Here is a 17,696-nt window from a genome sequence, read left to right on the forward strand (position 1 = left end):
TCCCTACGAGCCGTTTTTGTAGGCATTAAACTGCCAGAATTTTAAAAGACGATATCTCCGTTTGCATTGAACTTTCAGTGTCGCACCTTTGCAGATATTGTTTATGCTCAAACAGCAACATTGCACACTAACGTTAAAAAAGTGAAATGGCAATCAACCACCCCTTTAATTCTGGTTCGCTTAGTGTTCACTCTTTTTTAACACTGAACCTAAAGTTTAAAACTAAAGGCATGAGGATTCGGTCACAACCTAATTTGAACAGCTTGTATGACGTAGATTTTGTATACTTACTGAACATCAAAAACAATGCTGTGTGCTGCTGGACTAAATGCACTCGTTGTATGTGTGTACATGGTGATATTTTAAACAGCTTATAACCCATAAAGAGCTTATAAAATATGTAAAGGAGTCAAAACAGTGACAGAAATTCAGATTTGAGATCTGCTGTAAGGAATCTGCGTTTCCAATTTCAACTTATCTCCTATTATGAGAAGAACCAGGAATGCTTGAGCATTCTGTCCTTTTTAGAGTCACATCGTGTGACATCACATCCTGTTTTTGGCTCGTTTAGATGTCTTTGGTCTGTGTTGTGTTCATTTATCGGTCGGGTTTGTTAAGAAAGCGGACTGAGATTTGCTTTTTTGGAGCACACTACAGTTTTGGAGCAGCGTTCACACTTATTCAAATGAGCTACACTAACAGAGCAATCACACCAGGGTTTGTTAATCAAACCAAACCTGCCAAGTGTATGTGCATCTGTGGATAAAGAAAAATGTATTTCCTTGCAATAAATCTGTTGATCGTCTGGCCGACTTGGAGATACCTGAGCATGAGAAATGAATGAACTTTCCACAGAAGCCCTGTCACAGAAACATCCACAGCTCAGTCTCCAGCTCACAGTCACTTCAGCTGGTAATTCAATTCTGGAGCTGTAATGGAACTCTGTGAAGTGTGTCAGAGCTGTGATTGCTCACAACATCCAATCTGCAGAGATAAGGGAAGAGCTCGCTTTGACTAGCACAACGCTGAGGTCAGGGAAAACCCACACCGGGTTCATCTGATCGGCTTGATGCACAAAAACCTGCTGCAACATGGAGAACACGTCTGGCTGATTTCTTCTGTTTTTGTTTGGTTTTGTTCTTCAAAAGTCTCCCTTGATGCTCTTTAATTCTTATTGGCACAGCCCAGATGATTTAATCGCTCAAAGTTTGCTTTTTCATGACTCAAGAGACTTGTTGAACTTAGTTAAGTGTCTGCTTCCTCAAATTTATTAGGGAACATTAAAACTAGCCACAAATGAGACAATTGTTTGTCATGCAGTGAGAGAGAGTCTCTAGCAGCTCAGGTCTTTCAGTGAATTGAAATATCTGCAGATTTTGTTATCTTGGCAAGTCTTCTCAGAAAGATCTCTCATTGTTTAGAGATCTTTTCTAAAACTCAAGAGGAGACATGTGAGATGAAGTTTGAGAAGCAGGATGCTATATCAAAAGTGATTGTTCTCCATTTAATCTTGTTATTGAATAAGAGCAACAACACAGATATAGACAGAACAAGATATGATTTTTTTCTGTAATGGGAGTCTCCTGGTTATGTAAATAATTACTAACGATCAAGAATGTGTATATCCATGTGAATGGATGTAAGCTGAGGTTTGTTGAGGATGTATTAGGTTGATTTTAGGTGAACTGGCTTTTTAGAAAGAGAACTGCTGTAACAGCTTGTCCAAACTCCCATGCAGCTCTCTTGAGTGTTTTTGGAAACCCTGCGGCTGGCACCAATTCACGCTGTACATATTCCTGTTAAATGAAGTCATCTCAGAGCAATTGTTGGATACAGCAGTGTTTTCTAGTATTTTAAAATCATAAAACAGCAGGGTTCTCACTGACATTACGAGAAATGTGATTTCAGAGTATCCACCAAATGTATATTAGACCAGGAGGGGGGATTGCAATGAAATGTCTTGAATGTGCAACACTATTTCTCATTTACATCAATCAACATATAAACACAAAGCTGTTTATAACAGCGGCTGTTAACTAGTTTCAGTTGTATAGGCAAATCCATAGACATAGACATAGACAGACTGAATAGGAAAACTGACAACTTTGTAAATGCATAAACAGCAGCTGAAGCGTGATCTACCAGCCTGACACATAGCAACAAACACTTAGTTTATATTGTGTTAGTATTAGCTGTATTATCAAGTGACAGATGAATTTGCTCCAAAATACTGCAGTTTGATTGGACGCCTTTGACGTCAACAGCAAAAGATACGGGAAATGTTTTCCCCTCCTTTTTAAAAGATGATATTCCCATGACCATATCAGAACACAGGAAATTCTAGATAGAGCTATCTGTTAGCATTCCCATTCATCGCAATAGCAGTTGTTCAGCTGGCAAAGGACCACCTAAGTGATTTGAAACCTTTTTTAGCCAATCGCCTGAGCTGTAAATGCCATGTGACTAATCAACTGGAAAATTACATCATGACAGTGCTGATTGACTAATGGCGCTACAAGAGCACGCAGTCTTCTACACCATTAACTATCCTGAGCTGCCCATTTCCTCCCCTGCAGTCAATAATTGTGTCCCTTAAAACTCATCTTTGAAAATCAAAATGACATATTTAAAAGTGTTTCCCATTTCTTTATGTATTAAAATTAGTGCTGTCAATCGATTAAAAAAAATTCACAAATTAATCGCAAATATTTCTGAAATGAATCACGATTAATCCCACCTTAAAGTTTTTAAATATACTTTTATATTGCGATAATTTCACATTCAATCTTCAAATTAATGTACAAACAACATAAAGACAGTATATTTTTTAATATAAACAATAGGTATTTAGGAGGAAAAAGTTCTCCCTTGGAAGTTTACCGAGGACCCTCCAGTGGCTCCAGACCTCTGGTTTTGAATCTTCCACGTTGTAAAAAATTATTTGATTGATTGATTGATTTTTTGTAAGTAAAACGAGGTAAGCGGCCACTTAGGCCCCCGGGGAATCAGGGGGCCCCGTCTGATATTCGCGAAACATATTTGGCAAATGCATCAGTATGTATTTGTGTTATGGAGAGCGTCAAATGTTCACTCACCACTCAAAACGGCAAGTTTTTGTCAGGTGCGGAGTTCTGCAAGCTTGTGAATCCTCTCATTATAACACCGTGTAGATAAGATGTAAATAAGAGAGTCATTGTGCAGAGAGCTTATTAACGGAACGTCGTGAGATCGCGATGAACTGAAGTGAGTGACAGCTTTTAGTGATTATAGACAGAGCGCTCTTTGCGCGCATTCTACGCTGTCTCAGAACAGTTATATTCACCTCAGTAAAGAAATTATTGTGTTTCAAGTCATAATTTTATTTGTCTTGATGTTTCAAAATGACTCTCTTGTGTGCTTTTCCTAGGCGCGCCAGCGCGAACAGTAAATGCAAATGAACTATAAACTAAAAACTTATATATTAATGCACAAATGCAATGACTGGAGATTTTTGCTTAATAGATTATATTTTTGATTTGTTTCTCGGCAAACCCTATCATGTGCCTTAAGAACACTTGGAATATGGAACGAGTTGCATGGGATGATTTTTATGACATTTGAATCCTTTTTGGAAAAAGATTGAAGAAGTTTACAATTCAAAGTGCAAGCATTTTTATTTTTTATATATATATATATAATGTCTTTTGTTATTCGAAAAAAATAAGGTAGCTTAATATGGCTTTAGAACAGCATCAGGTTGACTAATTATTTAGGCTACTTAAGTTGTGAAGGGGTAATAGTTACAATAAATAATAGCTATAGCTATAATGAGAGAGAGCTAGCGAGCAAAATAAGGGTTACGCATAAAAGAGCATTATAGTTATTTTGTTGGGGCCCCGTACCTGAAATTTGCTTAGGCGCCCCAAATCACTAAGTCCGCCCCTGAATATAGGCATAATATTTCTGTCTTTCTACTTAAACATTTCACTTTAATGTGTTACTAGCTGTTTCTTTATAATTTTTTGAATGAAGATTGTTTCAAAGTAAATCCAACACCTTTTTTTTTTTCAGTCCAGATCATGCTAACCAGCTAAACCTTGACCACTCGGTTGTGACTCACCAGATAACTATTGACTATAATAAGCTAATTATTGATCCAGACATGCATTTATGCAGATTAACAGATTTCTCTTTGGACTAAGTGGAATAGAAGTGAATAGTTGAAATGTGGATGCCATAAGAATTTGAATATGCAGTTGAATTTGGTACGGAGCAGTAAAAAATATTGTAATCATATTTTGGTAAGAAATATTTTATTTGTCACTCCTACACCCAAACAATTTCTCTGACAACAATCTATGTGACTAATTAACTAATCTAAGTTTATACTCTTTTTTTTTTTTTTTTTTGCTTATATCATGTTACATTTATTATGTTTCTGCTGCACTGTTTCATACTGCTAAATTTTACTCCCAAATGTAATTACGCTTAAAGGTCAGACGGATTGTTTTGCAGCACCCTTGAAGGGCCTTTTCCAAACAAAGGCAATATTGTTGCAGGACGAATGTCTTTTTTTCTTCATTGAACTCCCAGTTGCTCTACACACGGAACAGTCTTCCTGCGGAACAGATTTCCACTTTCCTGGATTCAGCAGATGAAACAACATGCACTAAATTATTAGTCATGAAGATCTTTTTCTGTCCGCATGGGAGCAGTTAACAGCCTGTAATGTTTTAGCTTTAGCGTTTTAGTATAATTGTAACACATTAGAAATATGTCATTTCTGTATATAGTGAATATGCAGACGGGAGGCTGATATAAAAAGTGCTTTGCATGCATAGAATATAACAGAATTTGCCTCTGTGGTACAAACGTGATGCACGCAATTGGCATCCAGATAAGTGATAATGATAACCAATTATAATTTAACCCCAGCTGCATGCAGACTTTGATCATTAAATCAGTCACAGGGACCAAATATGATGGCTAATCTATCAGGCCTCAGTTCATAATAGCAAAAGCTGTTCCTATCAGAGACATCATAAAAATGCACAGCTCACAGTGACGGAGCATTAGAAGCAATATAATAATCTCAAAAGTATCTGATCAACAATTGTCTGTGTCCATTTACTGAGGAACTGCTAGTTGTATGGTCATGAAACAGGTTACTGTTTAATAGCATGGCTAAATATTTAATATTTAATGTTTTCTGGACCGACTTTGATGTTAGACTCACTAGAACATTGTTAAATTAGCTATTATCAGGCGCAATACTGCACTTGACAACCTGTCAAAGAAGGGAAATGTTGAATCTTTCACTCGTACTTTGTTAGCTGTATTCTGGCCTCTTGTGGCTTGACCGTGACATTATATTCTCTCTCTCTCTCTCTCTCTTTTAAAGGGATAGTTCAAGGGATGGTTTTTAAAAGTTGTAAACTTTTTTTTTTTATGGTTCCAAAAAAAATACATTTAATTTAAAGTGAAAAGCCATTTAAAGACTTTCCCCCAAAAATCAATTCTGCCATCATTTACTAAAGAATGCTGACACTTCTCTTAAAAACAAACAGAGACCAGGGAATGTCTAGCTCCAAAAAGAACACAAAAAGCAGTGCAAATTTAACAAAACATTGCACATAATATTCATTTAGAGATAACTAATCCTTTAGATAGGTAGATAGATAGATAGATAGATAGATAGATAGATAGATAGATAGATAGATAGACAGACAGACAGACAGACAGACAGAAAGATCGATAGATGACAAACAGATAGTAGATAGACAGGTAGACAGGCAGGTAGAGATACGGAGACAGACAGACAGGCAGATAGATAGATAGATAGATAGATAGATAGATAGATAGATAGATAGATAGATAGATAGATAGATAGATAGATAGATCTGCATCATATCCTGTAAATATGACTCTGTTCATTCATGAAGCTTGTGTCTGCACTGAAGATCACTGAGAAATGCTTTACACCCACTCTCCCAACATGTTTGTGCCTGTCATCTTGTTTGTGCAGCCGCTCTCTAGTCCTGCTTAGTTGAGTCTTACCAGAGTCAGTGGAGAGGAGCAGCATTCAGCAGCTTATACTGCAGACCTGCACAATGAGAGACAACAGCTGTAAAGAACGCATAGACAAAATCCTGCAAGAGGCTCCGACTGCAAGAAAAGCTCTTCTAGACAACCACAGCAATCTGCACAAGGTGGCCGATTACTGTCAGAGCAAATACCACAATGTGAGCCATTTTTAGTTTTTTTCCCTATACATTTAATTTACAGTAATATGTTTGATTTTTTTTTTCACTCCAAATACTTATTTTATAGATCTTCCTGGATATTATGTGTTCTTTGTGATTACATTAGGCCTAAACATATATAGTATGTACTGCTAAAAAAAAAGTACAACATTGTAAGTAGTCTAGTGATGACATACTTGCTTCTTTTAACTATTTGAACAGGATTTAATCACTGAATTTTATTACATTTGCAAAAGTCATACATGCATCACACTAATAGTGAAATTCATTTCGCAGCTCCATTTATATTATGAGTTATTCACATGGATTGTTGAAACACCTTTCTTTAGGCTGTACTCTTTTCCAGTCTTTTCAGTCAGCTTTGTGCTGTCTGTACTGACGGCTTACATGCCTAAACAAGGCTGTGGTATGTATTCCTAGTAATCTGTGAAAACCTTTCTTAACATGTTTATCTAGGAATCCATCTCTCTATCCTGGAGGTCTGAATGCAGCATGTTAGTTTGTATATCCATATAATACCATCTGTAGGTCTTTATCATTAATGATAATAATCAGTAGTATATTCAGCATTGTATTTATATACTATCATTTAAAAGTTTGGGGTTAGTCTTTTTTTCAGACAGTAATTAATGACAGAATTTTTGGGTGAACTAACCCTAACCCTAAACTGCTGACTTGATGTTGAGATGTGCTCAATTGACAGTCCAGGACTGAGTCCAGAGTTCTTTCAGTCTGTTATTCATAAAAACGTTTATAGAAGACTTTGAATATTGAAAATTATTATTTTTTCTTTTTTTAACTTTTAGGTGGAGGACACAAGAAGTGTCATTGAAGAGTCCAAAGCTCTCACCACGCAGGCCCTGGCCAATGTCACATACCAGATAAACAATCTGGCCACATCTGTGCTGAAAATCTTAGATGCTCAGACCGTTCAGCTAAAACAGATGGAGTCCTCCGTCAGCCTGCTAACTCTGGTGAGCTCCGCTTATTATCACTTAACGGAAAGCACCAGAATCTCTTGAAATGCAATGCTAGTCATTACTAATGTCAAGTCAGGAAATATTAAACAACAGTTGGTGCTTCTTAATAAAATAGTAGATCACCCGAAAATGAAAATTTGCTGAACATTTACTCACCCTCTCATGCCATCCAAGATGTAGATGAGTTTGTTTTTTCATCAGAACAGATTGGAGAAATGTAGCATTACATCACTTGCTCACCAATAGATCCACTGCAGTGAATGGGTGCCGTCAGAATGAGAGTCCAAACAGCTGATAAAAACATCACAAAAATCCAGAAGTAATCCACACTCCACTCCAGTCCATCAATTAACAGCTTGTGAAAAGGGAAAGCTGCGTGTTTTCAAGAAACAAATAAATCATTAAGCTGTTTTACCTTCAAACCATTGCTTTCATCTAAAATATGAGTCCTCTATCCATAATATTGTTTTCTTTTTATTTTTTTATTGAAAAAGTCTTGTCTGAATCAGGAGACAAATATGCACAGATCAAGCACCATTTGCAAGCAAAAACAGTCCAAAAGAAAGATGGCGTATTTTGGCCAGAAGCAACACTTTGTAGTCAGAAACATAATGATAATCTGAAAATCTTGATGATGGATTTGTTTCCTACAAACATGCAGCTTTTCACTTCACAAGATATTAATTGATGGACCGAAGTATTTGTGGATTATTGTGATGTTTTAATCAGCTGTTTGGACTCTTATTCTGACGGCACCCATTCACTGCAGAGGATCCCTTGGTGAGCAAGTGATGGAATGCTACATTTGTTACCTTTTCAGCAAATTTTCATTTTTGGTGAACTATTCCTTCAATAGACATACTGTATATTATAATTTTGTCAAAGTTGTAAGTGGGCAAAATAACCTCCTAATGTCAGTATTCACATTCAGACAGTTGGCATGTACAAGGAGAAAATAGCCCGGAAAGAGATCGGAGTGCTGACCAAACAGTCAAAAGTTCCCCGGACTCAGAAGGTGGTTCCCCCAGCGAATGGCTTGGAGCCGTTTCGTGCGTACAGACGGGTTCCCATATCCTACACCCGCTTGGACAAACTGGGCCACAGCCACTGGGAAGGCAGCAAAACTGTGAGCAAATATATAATACTTTTTACTTATACTGCTGTTTTTTTCACTTGTTGTAGTTAAATGAAAAGTAAATTAGATATGTTTTATAAATAATATTAAATAATATGTGATCAAATGTTTGCATTAGGCCTAAAAATACATAGCATTCTGTATTTTATATAATATTGTATTATATATTATATGCAACCATTCAAACATTTGGGATCGGTAAGTTTTGTTTTATTTATGTATTTATTTATTTATTTATTGCAAGAAATTAGCACTTTTATTCAGCAAGGATTAAATAAATTGAACAAAAGAGACAATAAAGAATTTTACATGGTTACAAAAATGATCTAAACTAAATACTGTTCTTTTGGACTTTCTATTCATCAAAGAGTCATGAAAAAAATGTAACATGGGTTCCACAAAAATATTAAGCAGCTGTTTTCAACATTGATAATAATAAGAAATGTTTCTTGAGCAGTAAATCAGCATATTAGTATGATTTCTGAAGGTTCATGTGAATACTGAAAATCTAGCTTTGCATCACAAAGATAAATTACATTTTAAAATATATTATGTAAAAGAATTCTTTTAAATTGTTAGGAAATATTACAGAAAACATACCGATCCCAAACATTTGAAATGAAATATATAGTATTTACTGGTATTAAAAGTATTTATGAATACGTATAATTTAAAAAGTATGTTAAGTAAAATATATATCTCACACTAAGAAATGTATTTTTATAACATGTGAATTATGCACTTGCATGTACTTATTCCGTTTGAAAGAATCATAAATTTATCACAAGCAAAATAAGTTCAAACAAATCTATCTGCCAGTGTCCTTTTTACTGTTTTTCATCAGTAGTTATTTAAATGATTTGCACTATATTTTCGGCCTAAAACCCCTACTGATTTCATATGTTTATTTGAATTTATTATGTTGTGACACCGAAGGAAGAGCCAAAATCAGACAATGAGGACTCTGTGTCTGTACAGCTTGGCACACAGGAGACCAGCACCTTCAACTGGTTTGTAATAAAAAGGCTTTGGCTGTTTATATTCAGACAGATTTCGTTAAAAATGTTTTTGATTAACTCGCTTGTTGTTGCTGTGGTTTCAGGTCTTTTTTGGGTATCGCAGTTCCTCCTCCATCAGTGCCTGAATCGGTGGGTTGTAGCACCACTGCTCCACCTGATCTCTCTCCAGCTTCACCGCCTCCTCCACTCATGTCTGACCGTTCCCCGTCTCTGCCTGCCTATCCCGACCTGTCCATGCTGCCTCCTCCACCTCTCGCAGATGATGAGATGGGAGACGCTCCACCCCCACCTCCTCCTCCCTCTCCTCCTCCACCTAATTCTGTGTATGGAGATTCTTTGGTTCCCCCTCCACCACCTCCACCTGGCCAAAATACCTCATTAACTTCTGCAAACCCTCCACCCCTCCTCCTCCTCCTCCTCCTGGTAACATGACTATTCCACCTCCTCCATGCAATGTCCCTGTCCCACCTCCTCCACCTCACATTCAGGTCAAGACGGCTGCTCCTCCTCCGCCTCCTCCTCCTCCTGGCTCTCACAGTGGGTCGTCACTACCTCCACCTCCACCTCCACAAAATGCCTCCATGGTGCCACCGCCTCCTCATACTGGAGGAAAATTTATTCCACCACCTCCTCCTCCACCTCCCCCATTTTGAATGTTGATTTTCAATGTTATTTGTATGGAAAAGACTATATGACATATGATGAGATGAGATTTTTTAATGCTTTTTATTAAATAATATGAACATTTTCTTATAAATGTTTATGGTATGAAACATTAAATAAAGACAATAATGTTTTGTATTAAGCGTATTATAATACATAATATCACACATGTTTTATTCTTTTTATGCTGTACTCACATAAATTGAAGGAAAATATTTAAATTCTTTACTGTGTGGTTAAAAATTCCAAGAAAAAAAACAAACAATTCTTTAATGGATTGTTACTTCATTTTCAAAGCTGCTGTTGAGCATTTAACCTTTATGGAAGCAAAACAAAATAGGTACTGCACTGCAGATTCTTATATGTTGTCAGTGGTTTTGAAACTGAAGTGCAGGACCAGGTAGGGCATTAAATTCGCGTCGATAGCATTAATAATGTTGGAAATTATGAACGTATGTCATATATTTTACTGTAGTTTTTCCGTGTTCTTATAGTATAGTTTTATTATTGCGTAACTATAGACCAATGCTGTGTCTGCAACCAAGCGAGCTGCCTTCCTAGACATGAATTTTGGGAATCATACTCACACTTCGAGTCCGAGTCAGCCAATAGTGATATTCGTTCCTCTAGGCGGCGCATGGCGGCTCAGACAACCAAAAACACAAACGAGTTGTATTAAAATATCTGAACGTTGTTTGTGTTATATGTTTATGCGCATAAATGCATAATTGATTAAATCTATGTTTAAATGCATTAATTAGTTGATAGAAATTGACATTCGTTTATATAATCTTAATGAAAATATTATATCAAACGCTTGAGCCACAGACAGTAATCACAAACGACCGTGATTGGTCAGTCTTGAACAACGCTGAGGAAAGTAACACTTGCGATGTGACAACGCCGTTTCCTTCAGCAACTATATGGACAATCATTTTGTATATGAATAATAGCACAATGAAATTTTAAAATTACATTCGTTTTCGCCATAGGGTAATTAATTTTATTTCAATTATTTAATATTTATTTTTAAATAATCGATGTATGAGCGAAAACTACATTACCAGTGATTCTGCAAAAAAATCTCCCCATCAATCAAAGAATGGAAACAAATTACACCAGCCGTTTTTCCCGATTTTTTGCAAGTTTGTGATTCACATCGTAGTTGGTTGGTTTATTTTATGGATTATAATTCTTTAATGAAACTTGAAAATCCTTATGTTTAAAAATAATTCTGAAAAAGTGGGGCCGTCCAGCCCCGCCCATTCCGAACACCGTTCAGGCGAAATCGACATTCTATGCGTTGTTTTCATTTCTGTGGTTTTGAGACGTCGCTGGACTGACAGCTCTGTGTAGGAACAGCCAAAGTAACTCCGAATCATTTCTTCTCTTCAATGGCTGTTATTGAAAGGCTTTAACTGTGGAGATCTGCGCCTCATCCCGGCCTTCATGTCAAGCCTTTGGGATAGTGTGTATTCCGCAATTCCCACTGTCTTCCCATAGCTTGTCCATGTCGGTCCGGCGCTTCTCGGGGGTCATGGAGAGCTCCGGGTCCGCCGAGCCCAGGGAGCTGTTCGAGGCCTGCAGGAGCGGAGATCTGGAGCGGGTGAAGAAGCTCGTGTGCCCGGTGAATGTGAACAGCAGGGACACCGCAGGGAGGAAATCCACCCCTCTGCACTTCGCTGCGGGTGAGTCCCACTCTCCTTCCTATTCCGTTCTATTCGTTTTGCTTTCTAAACCAAGATTCTAATTTATTCAAACATTTTCTTACATTCTATTTCTCTATTATTTTCTATTCTGTGCTTTGAATGGATGTTATCTATATCAACATCAGTATCCCAAATACAGTTGTATTTGCATATCATTAATAATTAATCAGTTACAAAAGACAAAAGCTTAGGTAAATTGTGATCATATGTAGGGTTTTTGAGATAAATTAATTGCTAGTGTAATTTCATTATTACTGTAAATATATAATTAAGTAGGCTGCTGGGAACACCATGTGCTTCTATGTGTTAATATGTAATAGCTTTCTGATACACTTGAAATCACATATTGTAATTGTTATTATGTGTGAAATGCAGCATAGACACCGTTATGTTATTTTATACTAAACTACAAATACTAATATGGTTTATATATAGTTTACATATAATTTTTATAGTTTAAGTATAGTGAAATCTTGCAAAGGCTAAAATTATAAATGACTAATTTTGCTAAGTAATTAATCAAATAAAAATACAATTATTAATTTTAAAATAATTATTCAAAATGTTATCAAATTAATTAATACAATTATTATTTTACAAATAAAATAATAAATTGGACTACGGTTCTCTATTATAAAAAGGATGGACATGTTTTGTTTCCAGTAACATTATAATGTAAACTAACATGAAAAATGGACTATTAATTATAAAGAAAAAATGTTGAGACACATGTCATGAAAATAAGTCTTACATCCCATAATGATAATAACTGTAATAGTAAATACTCCATTGGGCATGTTATAAACACAACTGTGTTGTTTTCATTGACACTATTTAAAAAAAAAAAAAAGAATTGTTTATTGGTGTTTTATTGATATTTTGATATTGAAGAAGTTCTCTAAAAATCCCAGTATCACAGTGTAATGTTGAAGTTGTGCCCAATGGAAGCGGTCCATCTATTGAGCCCACGGCTGTGTGACGGCCCACTCTTCTGTGGCAGGTTTTGGCCGTAGAGAAGTGGTGGACTACCTCCTTCAGCACGGAGCAAACGTGCACGCCCGCGATGATGGTGGCCTCATCTCGCTCCACAACGCCTGCTCGTTTGGTCACGCTGAAGTCGTCAACCTGCTCCTGCAACACGGGGCCGATGCCAACTCCAGAGACAACTGGAATTACACCCCGCTGCACGAGGCTGCCATCAAGGGCAAGATCGACGTCTGCATTGGTAAAGCCTCCTAGTGATAAAGTCGACTTGTTTTGATGAAAAAAGTACATCAAACCTGGATCTCATTTGCATGTTGAATTAAATCATGTTTGTCTTTTGTAGTTTTGCTGCAACATGGTGCTGAGCCAACGATCCGAAACACTGATGGAAGGACAGCGCTTGACCTGGCTGAACCCTCCACCAAAGCTATACTGACCGGTGAGTGAGCTCTCAAACCTCAGACTTGAGAATCAGGATCCAGTTCTTATCCAGAACCAGTCTGCAGTCCAATTGAAGTTAATGAAAGAGAAGACTGTTGTGAAATGATAGAAGGACAGTACATGAACAAAAACGTGCTTCATTTTCATCATGAGTTGCACACACAAGCAGTGTGGACAGTGTGGTGCGATTCATGAAGAAATGATTCCTTTGAATGGATTCATTTTTTTTCTTATTATTATTAGTCCAAAAGACTCATAAAACCTATTTGTAACTCATTATAAATACTTGACAAGTATCATGTAAAAGTGATCATGTCAAAAAAAAAAAAAATCCACCAGTTACATCACATTACAGTAGTGAATAACACATTTCTATGTACAAAAAGCATCTGAAATATGGTGATCACAAAGTGAGCTGATGCAGGAAAAATACGCGACCCAAGTTGTCCTAAACATGAGAATGTGTCATATTAAGTGCTTCAAACTGTATAGCATATAGTTTAATGCAGCTTGCCCGCTTGGTGCATTGACAGATGCTATTTCACGCGGTTGAGAGGTGTTTTCCTCAGCCTAAAATTTACATTTCAGGCCTGTATCCTTATCTGTAAAATGTTAAAAATCGCAAGGTCATTTCCAATGTGCATTTAGCTTGTCCTGACAGCTAGCGACATAATTCCCATTTCCTATGCTCTGTTTGTTTATAAGGCTAGTAATTGGCAATTTACTGGTGACTTTGCTTTCATTTAGGCTCAAATGAGATTTCCATTTAATGTTAATATACTTCATTCTTTCTTAAATCTAGGTGACTATAGAAAGGATGAACTCCTCGAGAGCGCACGGTAATAACAATTTAAGCTCAAAATTGTTCAGGAGACTTGAGGAGAGATGAAATTGCTGAGCTAAATTGCTGTCGTGACTCGCATTGTTCCTTTAATTGACTCGGTGCTCAATGCTTTTATACAGAAGTGGAAATGAAGAAAAACTGATGAGCCTCCTCACTCCATTAAATGTGAACTGTCACGCTAGTGATGGAAGGAAGGTGAGTTTTTGAATTATATATGCTAAAGTTATCTCCGTATCTGTTTGACATTGTGATTGTTAATGTATAACCATATTCAAATGTTCTTAACATTGCTGAGCCACTCACATAAGACACATAATGTAGCCAGGCATTTCATGTGTGATCGCTCCAGGTTTGAATAAATAGTTTGTTTAAATAATGTTTATTTTTAGTTTACTTTGCATATGTTTTTGTGAATGGATTGTTTGTTGGTTTCAGTCCACGCCTCTGCATCTGGCTGCGGGTTATAATCGTGCTAAGACAGTGCAGCTGTTGTTGCAGCATGGAGCCGACGTGCACGCTAAAGACAAAGGGTACGATGTGTGTCTCCAGTGTGACTTGAAGTGCAGTACAAGTTAAGCTCTATTCTTTCACTTAGCACAGAAATGCAGTTTGTAAAAAATCAAATAAAACTTGCGTTTACTGTAAAGCACTCACAATGGAAGTCAAGATGCTCCGTAGGCATAATGCTTTATCGGCTGATAAGATCATTTTCAAAAATGTATCAGTATTGGTGGATATTAGATTAAAATTAAGTAATTAAAATGATCATTTTTTGAGTAATGATTTTGAGAATTTAAATCCAATTAAATGATTAATCAAATAAATTAATCAGATTCATTGATTATCAAAATAATCGGTGTCAGCGGTTCCCAAAAAGTGGTTATCAAAAAGCCAGTTTTCATTTTTCATACAGTACATTATAATGTTAATACTGGCCATGTTTGCCAGAATTTTAAAAGAGTATTTCACCCAAAAATGGAAATTTGTTGAAAATGTATTCACCCTCGAGCCAGCCAAGACATAGATGAGTTTGTTTCTTCATCTGAACAGATTTGGAGGAATGTAGCATTACATCACTTGCTCACCAATGGATCCTCTGCAGTGAATGGGTGCCGTCAGAATTAGCTGATAAATACATCACTATAATCCACAAGCTGTCTACACGAATCCAGTCCATCGATTAATGTCTTGTGAAGTGAAAACCGTGTTTGTAAGAAACAAATCCAACATTAAAATATTTTTAACTTCATGCATACAGTATTTTATCCGGAAGCCACCATTTTTTGTTTCTTACAAACACACAGCTTTTCACTTCACAAGATGTTAACTGATTGACTGGAGTTGTGTGGATTATTGTGATGTTTTTATCAACTGTTTGGACTCTCGTTCTGACGGCACCCATTCACTGCAGAGGATCCATTGGTGAGCAAGTGATGTAATGCCAAATTCCTCCAAATCTGTTCCAATGAAAAAACAAACTCACCTACATCTTGAATGGACTGAGTGCAAGTACATTTTTAGCAAATGGTCGTTTTTTGGGGGGAACTTTTTTAATATCAGTGCATAAATAAAAAAAAATTGATGTAACTTTGTACAGAAGAGGTTAGTATTTAATTTGATTATACTAGTCTCATGTTAGCATGTATAATTATGGCTATACTTTCAAAACCATTCATAAGATTTACTTAACTTTGAACCCAAACATTCATATAAAGGCAGTGTAGCCAAAAGTCAAAAATCTTTCTTCATTATCACAAAATCTTGTGTATAAAATTTGTTTTGTCTTGTTAACAGTGATCTTGTGCCTCTTCATAACGCCTGTTCATATGGTCACTACGAGGTGGCTGAGTTGCTTGTGAAGGTAGGTCCATTTTATGTTATTCACACTTTTCTTTCTTGTCTGCTTTCTTGTTCTGAATTTGTTGGTTTTATCCAAAGTAATAACTACTCTCCATCTGTTCATTTTTCCACAGCATGGTGCTTGTGTCAACGCTTTGGACCTGTGGCAGTTCACACCTTTACACGAGGCAGCCTCAAAAAACAGAGTGGAGGTCTGTTCGCTCCTGCTCAGCTACGGGGCCGACCCCACCTTCCTCAACTGCCACAACAAGAGTGCCATCGATCTGGCCCCAACTGCCTTGCTGAAAGAGCGCCTGGCGTGTAAGCGTGTGACTGCTACAAAGACCAGTTCTCATTTTGTCTGGTTCGTCATTGACTGATGGGTTGCCACTCCTTGTTGCAGATGAGTTCAGAGGTCATGCTTTGCTGCAGGCGGCATGTGAGGCGGACATGGCCCGCTTTAAAAAACACCTCTCCCTTGAGACCATCAACTTCAAACACCCTCTAACCCAAGAAACAGCTCTAGTAAGGACTGCTTTCTCTTTTTTATTATATATGTTATATTTTTATTATTTAATACAAAAATATAATTATTTAATAAATACGCTATATATAATGAATAATTATTAGAAGTCTCTTATGCTCATCAAGTCTGCATTTATTTTATCAAAAATGTAGTAAAACAGTAATAATGTGAAATATTATTACAATTTAAAATAAATGTTTTCTGTTTGAATATATTTTAACATTTAATTTATTCCTGTGATCAAAGCTGAATTTTTAGCATCATTACTCCAGTTTTCAGTTTCACATGATCCTTCAGAAATAATTCTAAAATGCTGATTTGCTGCTCAAGAAACATTTCTTCATATTATTATTATTAATGCTGAAAACAGTTTTTCAAATCTAGGTAATCAAATACGGTTTTAATGATAATTCAGAATATTAAAACGCAGTACTAACCATCTGAACTTTCATCTTGGTTTGTTGTCATACTGTAACAGTTTCATCCCTATTTGTATTTGTGAGCTTGAAGACTCCTTTAGCGACAAGCAGGGTTGGGAACCACTGATTTAAAGGCTCAAAACATTAACTGTAAAAAGCATATTTTCAGCTCTAAAATCCTATTTAATGAGCCATATTTCAAGGCGTTACAAAATATTTGATATCCGCACACCTGTGAATACTACAATAGAACACAGAGCATCCAAAGAACATTTTTGATTATGGTTTTATAGGACTTGAAGTGAATAAAAGAGATTTCTGTGATTGTCTTTGATAGCATTGTGTCTCCACGTCGCCCTATCCCAAGAGGAAACAGATCTGTGAATTGCTGCTCAGGAAAGGCGCAAACGTCAATGAGAAGAATAAAGAGTGAGTCAGTCAGTAACGATGTTCAAAGGATTTAGCACATGAATTCCTATCATGTGCAGTAATGACTTCTGGATCTCTATCTTTCATGCAAGCTTTCTCACACCTCTGCATCTTGCCGCTGAGAAGTCCCACAATGACATCATCGATGTGTTGGTGAAACACGAGGCGAAGGTAAGTGAGATTTTTCACAGCTGCAGTAAAACATACTCTGTTATACATAGATGTTGTCACATCGCATTCATTTTGTCTGCCTCTAGTTAGGTCATCAGGAATGAAAATACATAAATCTGTGATTGAACATGAAATTAAAATTGGACCATTTCATTTTTGTAATACATGTTCCATTAGTACATAATCCAATGACTTCCCAAGTCCCATCCTTTATGTTTTGTCTTGTTGAATATCCATTGAATACATTTATTTCATACTGAGTATAGTTCAAATCTATTGACATATTTACTGACAT

The 17,696-nt window shown here is 36.6% G+C and overlaps 2 protein-coding genes across 3 annotated transcripts in view; both read left to right on the forward strand.

Moving 5' to 3' along the window:
• Positions 1-836: 836 nt before the first annotated feature.
• Positions 837-10,177, forward strand: abi3b (ABI family, member 3b). The gene is given in 7 exon segments (XM_058793132.1): positions 837-912; positions 6,040-6,221; positions 7,049-7,216; positions 8,154-8,348; positions 9,294-9,367; positions 9,460-9,802; positions 9,805-10,177. Coding segments are annotated over 7 exon segments (1,263 nt in total). The 3' UTR covers positions 10,030-10,177.
• A 961-nt stretch (positions 10,178-11,138) lies between these two features.
• Positions 11,139-17,696, forward strand: part of LOC131550652 (poly [ADP-ribose] polymerase tankyrase-2) — a 30,403-nt gene continuing 23,845 nt past the window's right edge. The window contains exons 1-11 of one of the 2 annotated variants that reach the window (XM_058792938.1): positions 11,139-11,727; positions 12,749-12,973; positions 13,076-13,171; positions 13,976-14,012; positions 14,137-14,212; positions 14,453-14,547; positions 15,812-15,878; positions 15,991-16,177; positions 16,260-16,381; positions 17,139-17,230; positions 17,323-17,401. In XM_058792938.1, coding sequence (XP_058648921.1) covers positions 11,550-11,727; positions 12,749-12,973; positions 13,076-13,171; positions 13,976-14,012; positions 14,137-14,212; positions 14,453-14,547; positions 15,812-15,878; positions 15,991-16,177; positions 16,260-16,381; positions 17,139-17,230; positions 17,323-17,401 — 1,254 coding nt within the window. In that variant the 5' untranslated portion in view covers positions 11,139-11,549. The remainder of the gene's footprint in view (positions 11,728-12,748; positions 12,974-13,075; positions 13,172-13,975; positions 14,013-14,136; positions 14,213-14,452; positions 14,548-15,811; positions 15,879-15,990; positions 16,178-16,259; positions 16,382-17,138; positions 17,231-17,322; positions 17,402-17,696) is intronic. The other variant, XM_058792939.1, reaches the window with a different exon arrangement.

Source organism: Onychostoma macrolepis, chromosome 12 (assembly GCF_012432095.1).
Source record: "Onychostoma macrolepis isolate SWU-2019 chromosome 12, ASM1243209v1, whole genome shotgun sequence".
NCBI classification, from domain to species: domain Eukaryota; kingdom Metazoa; phylum Chordata; class Actinopteri; order Cypriniformes; family Cyprinidae; genus Onychostoma; species Onychostoma macrolepis.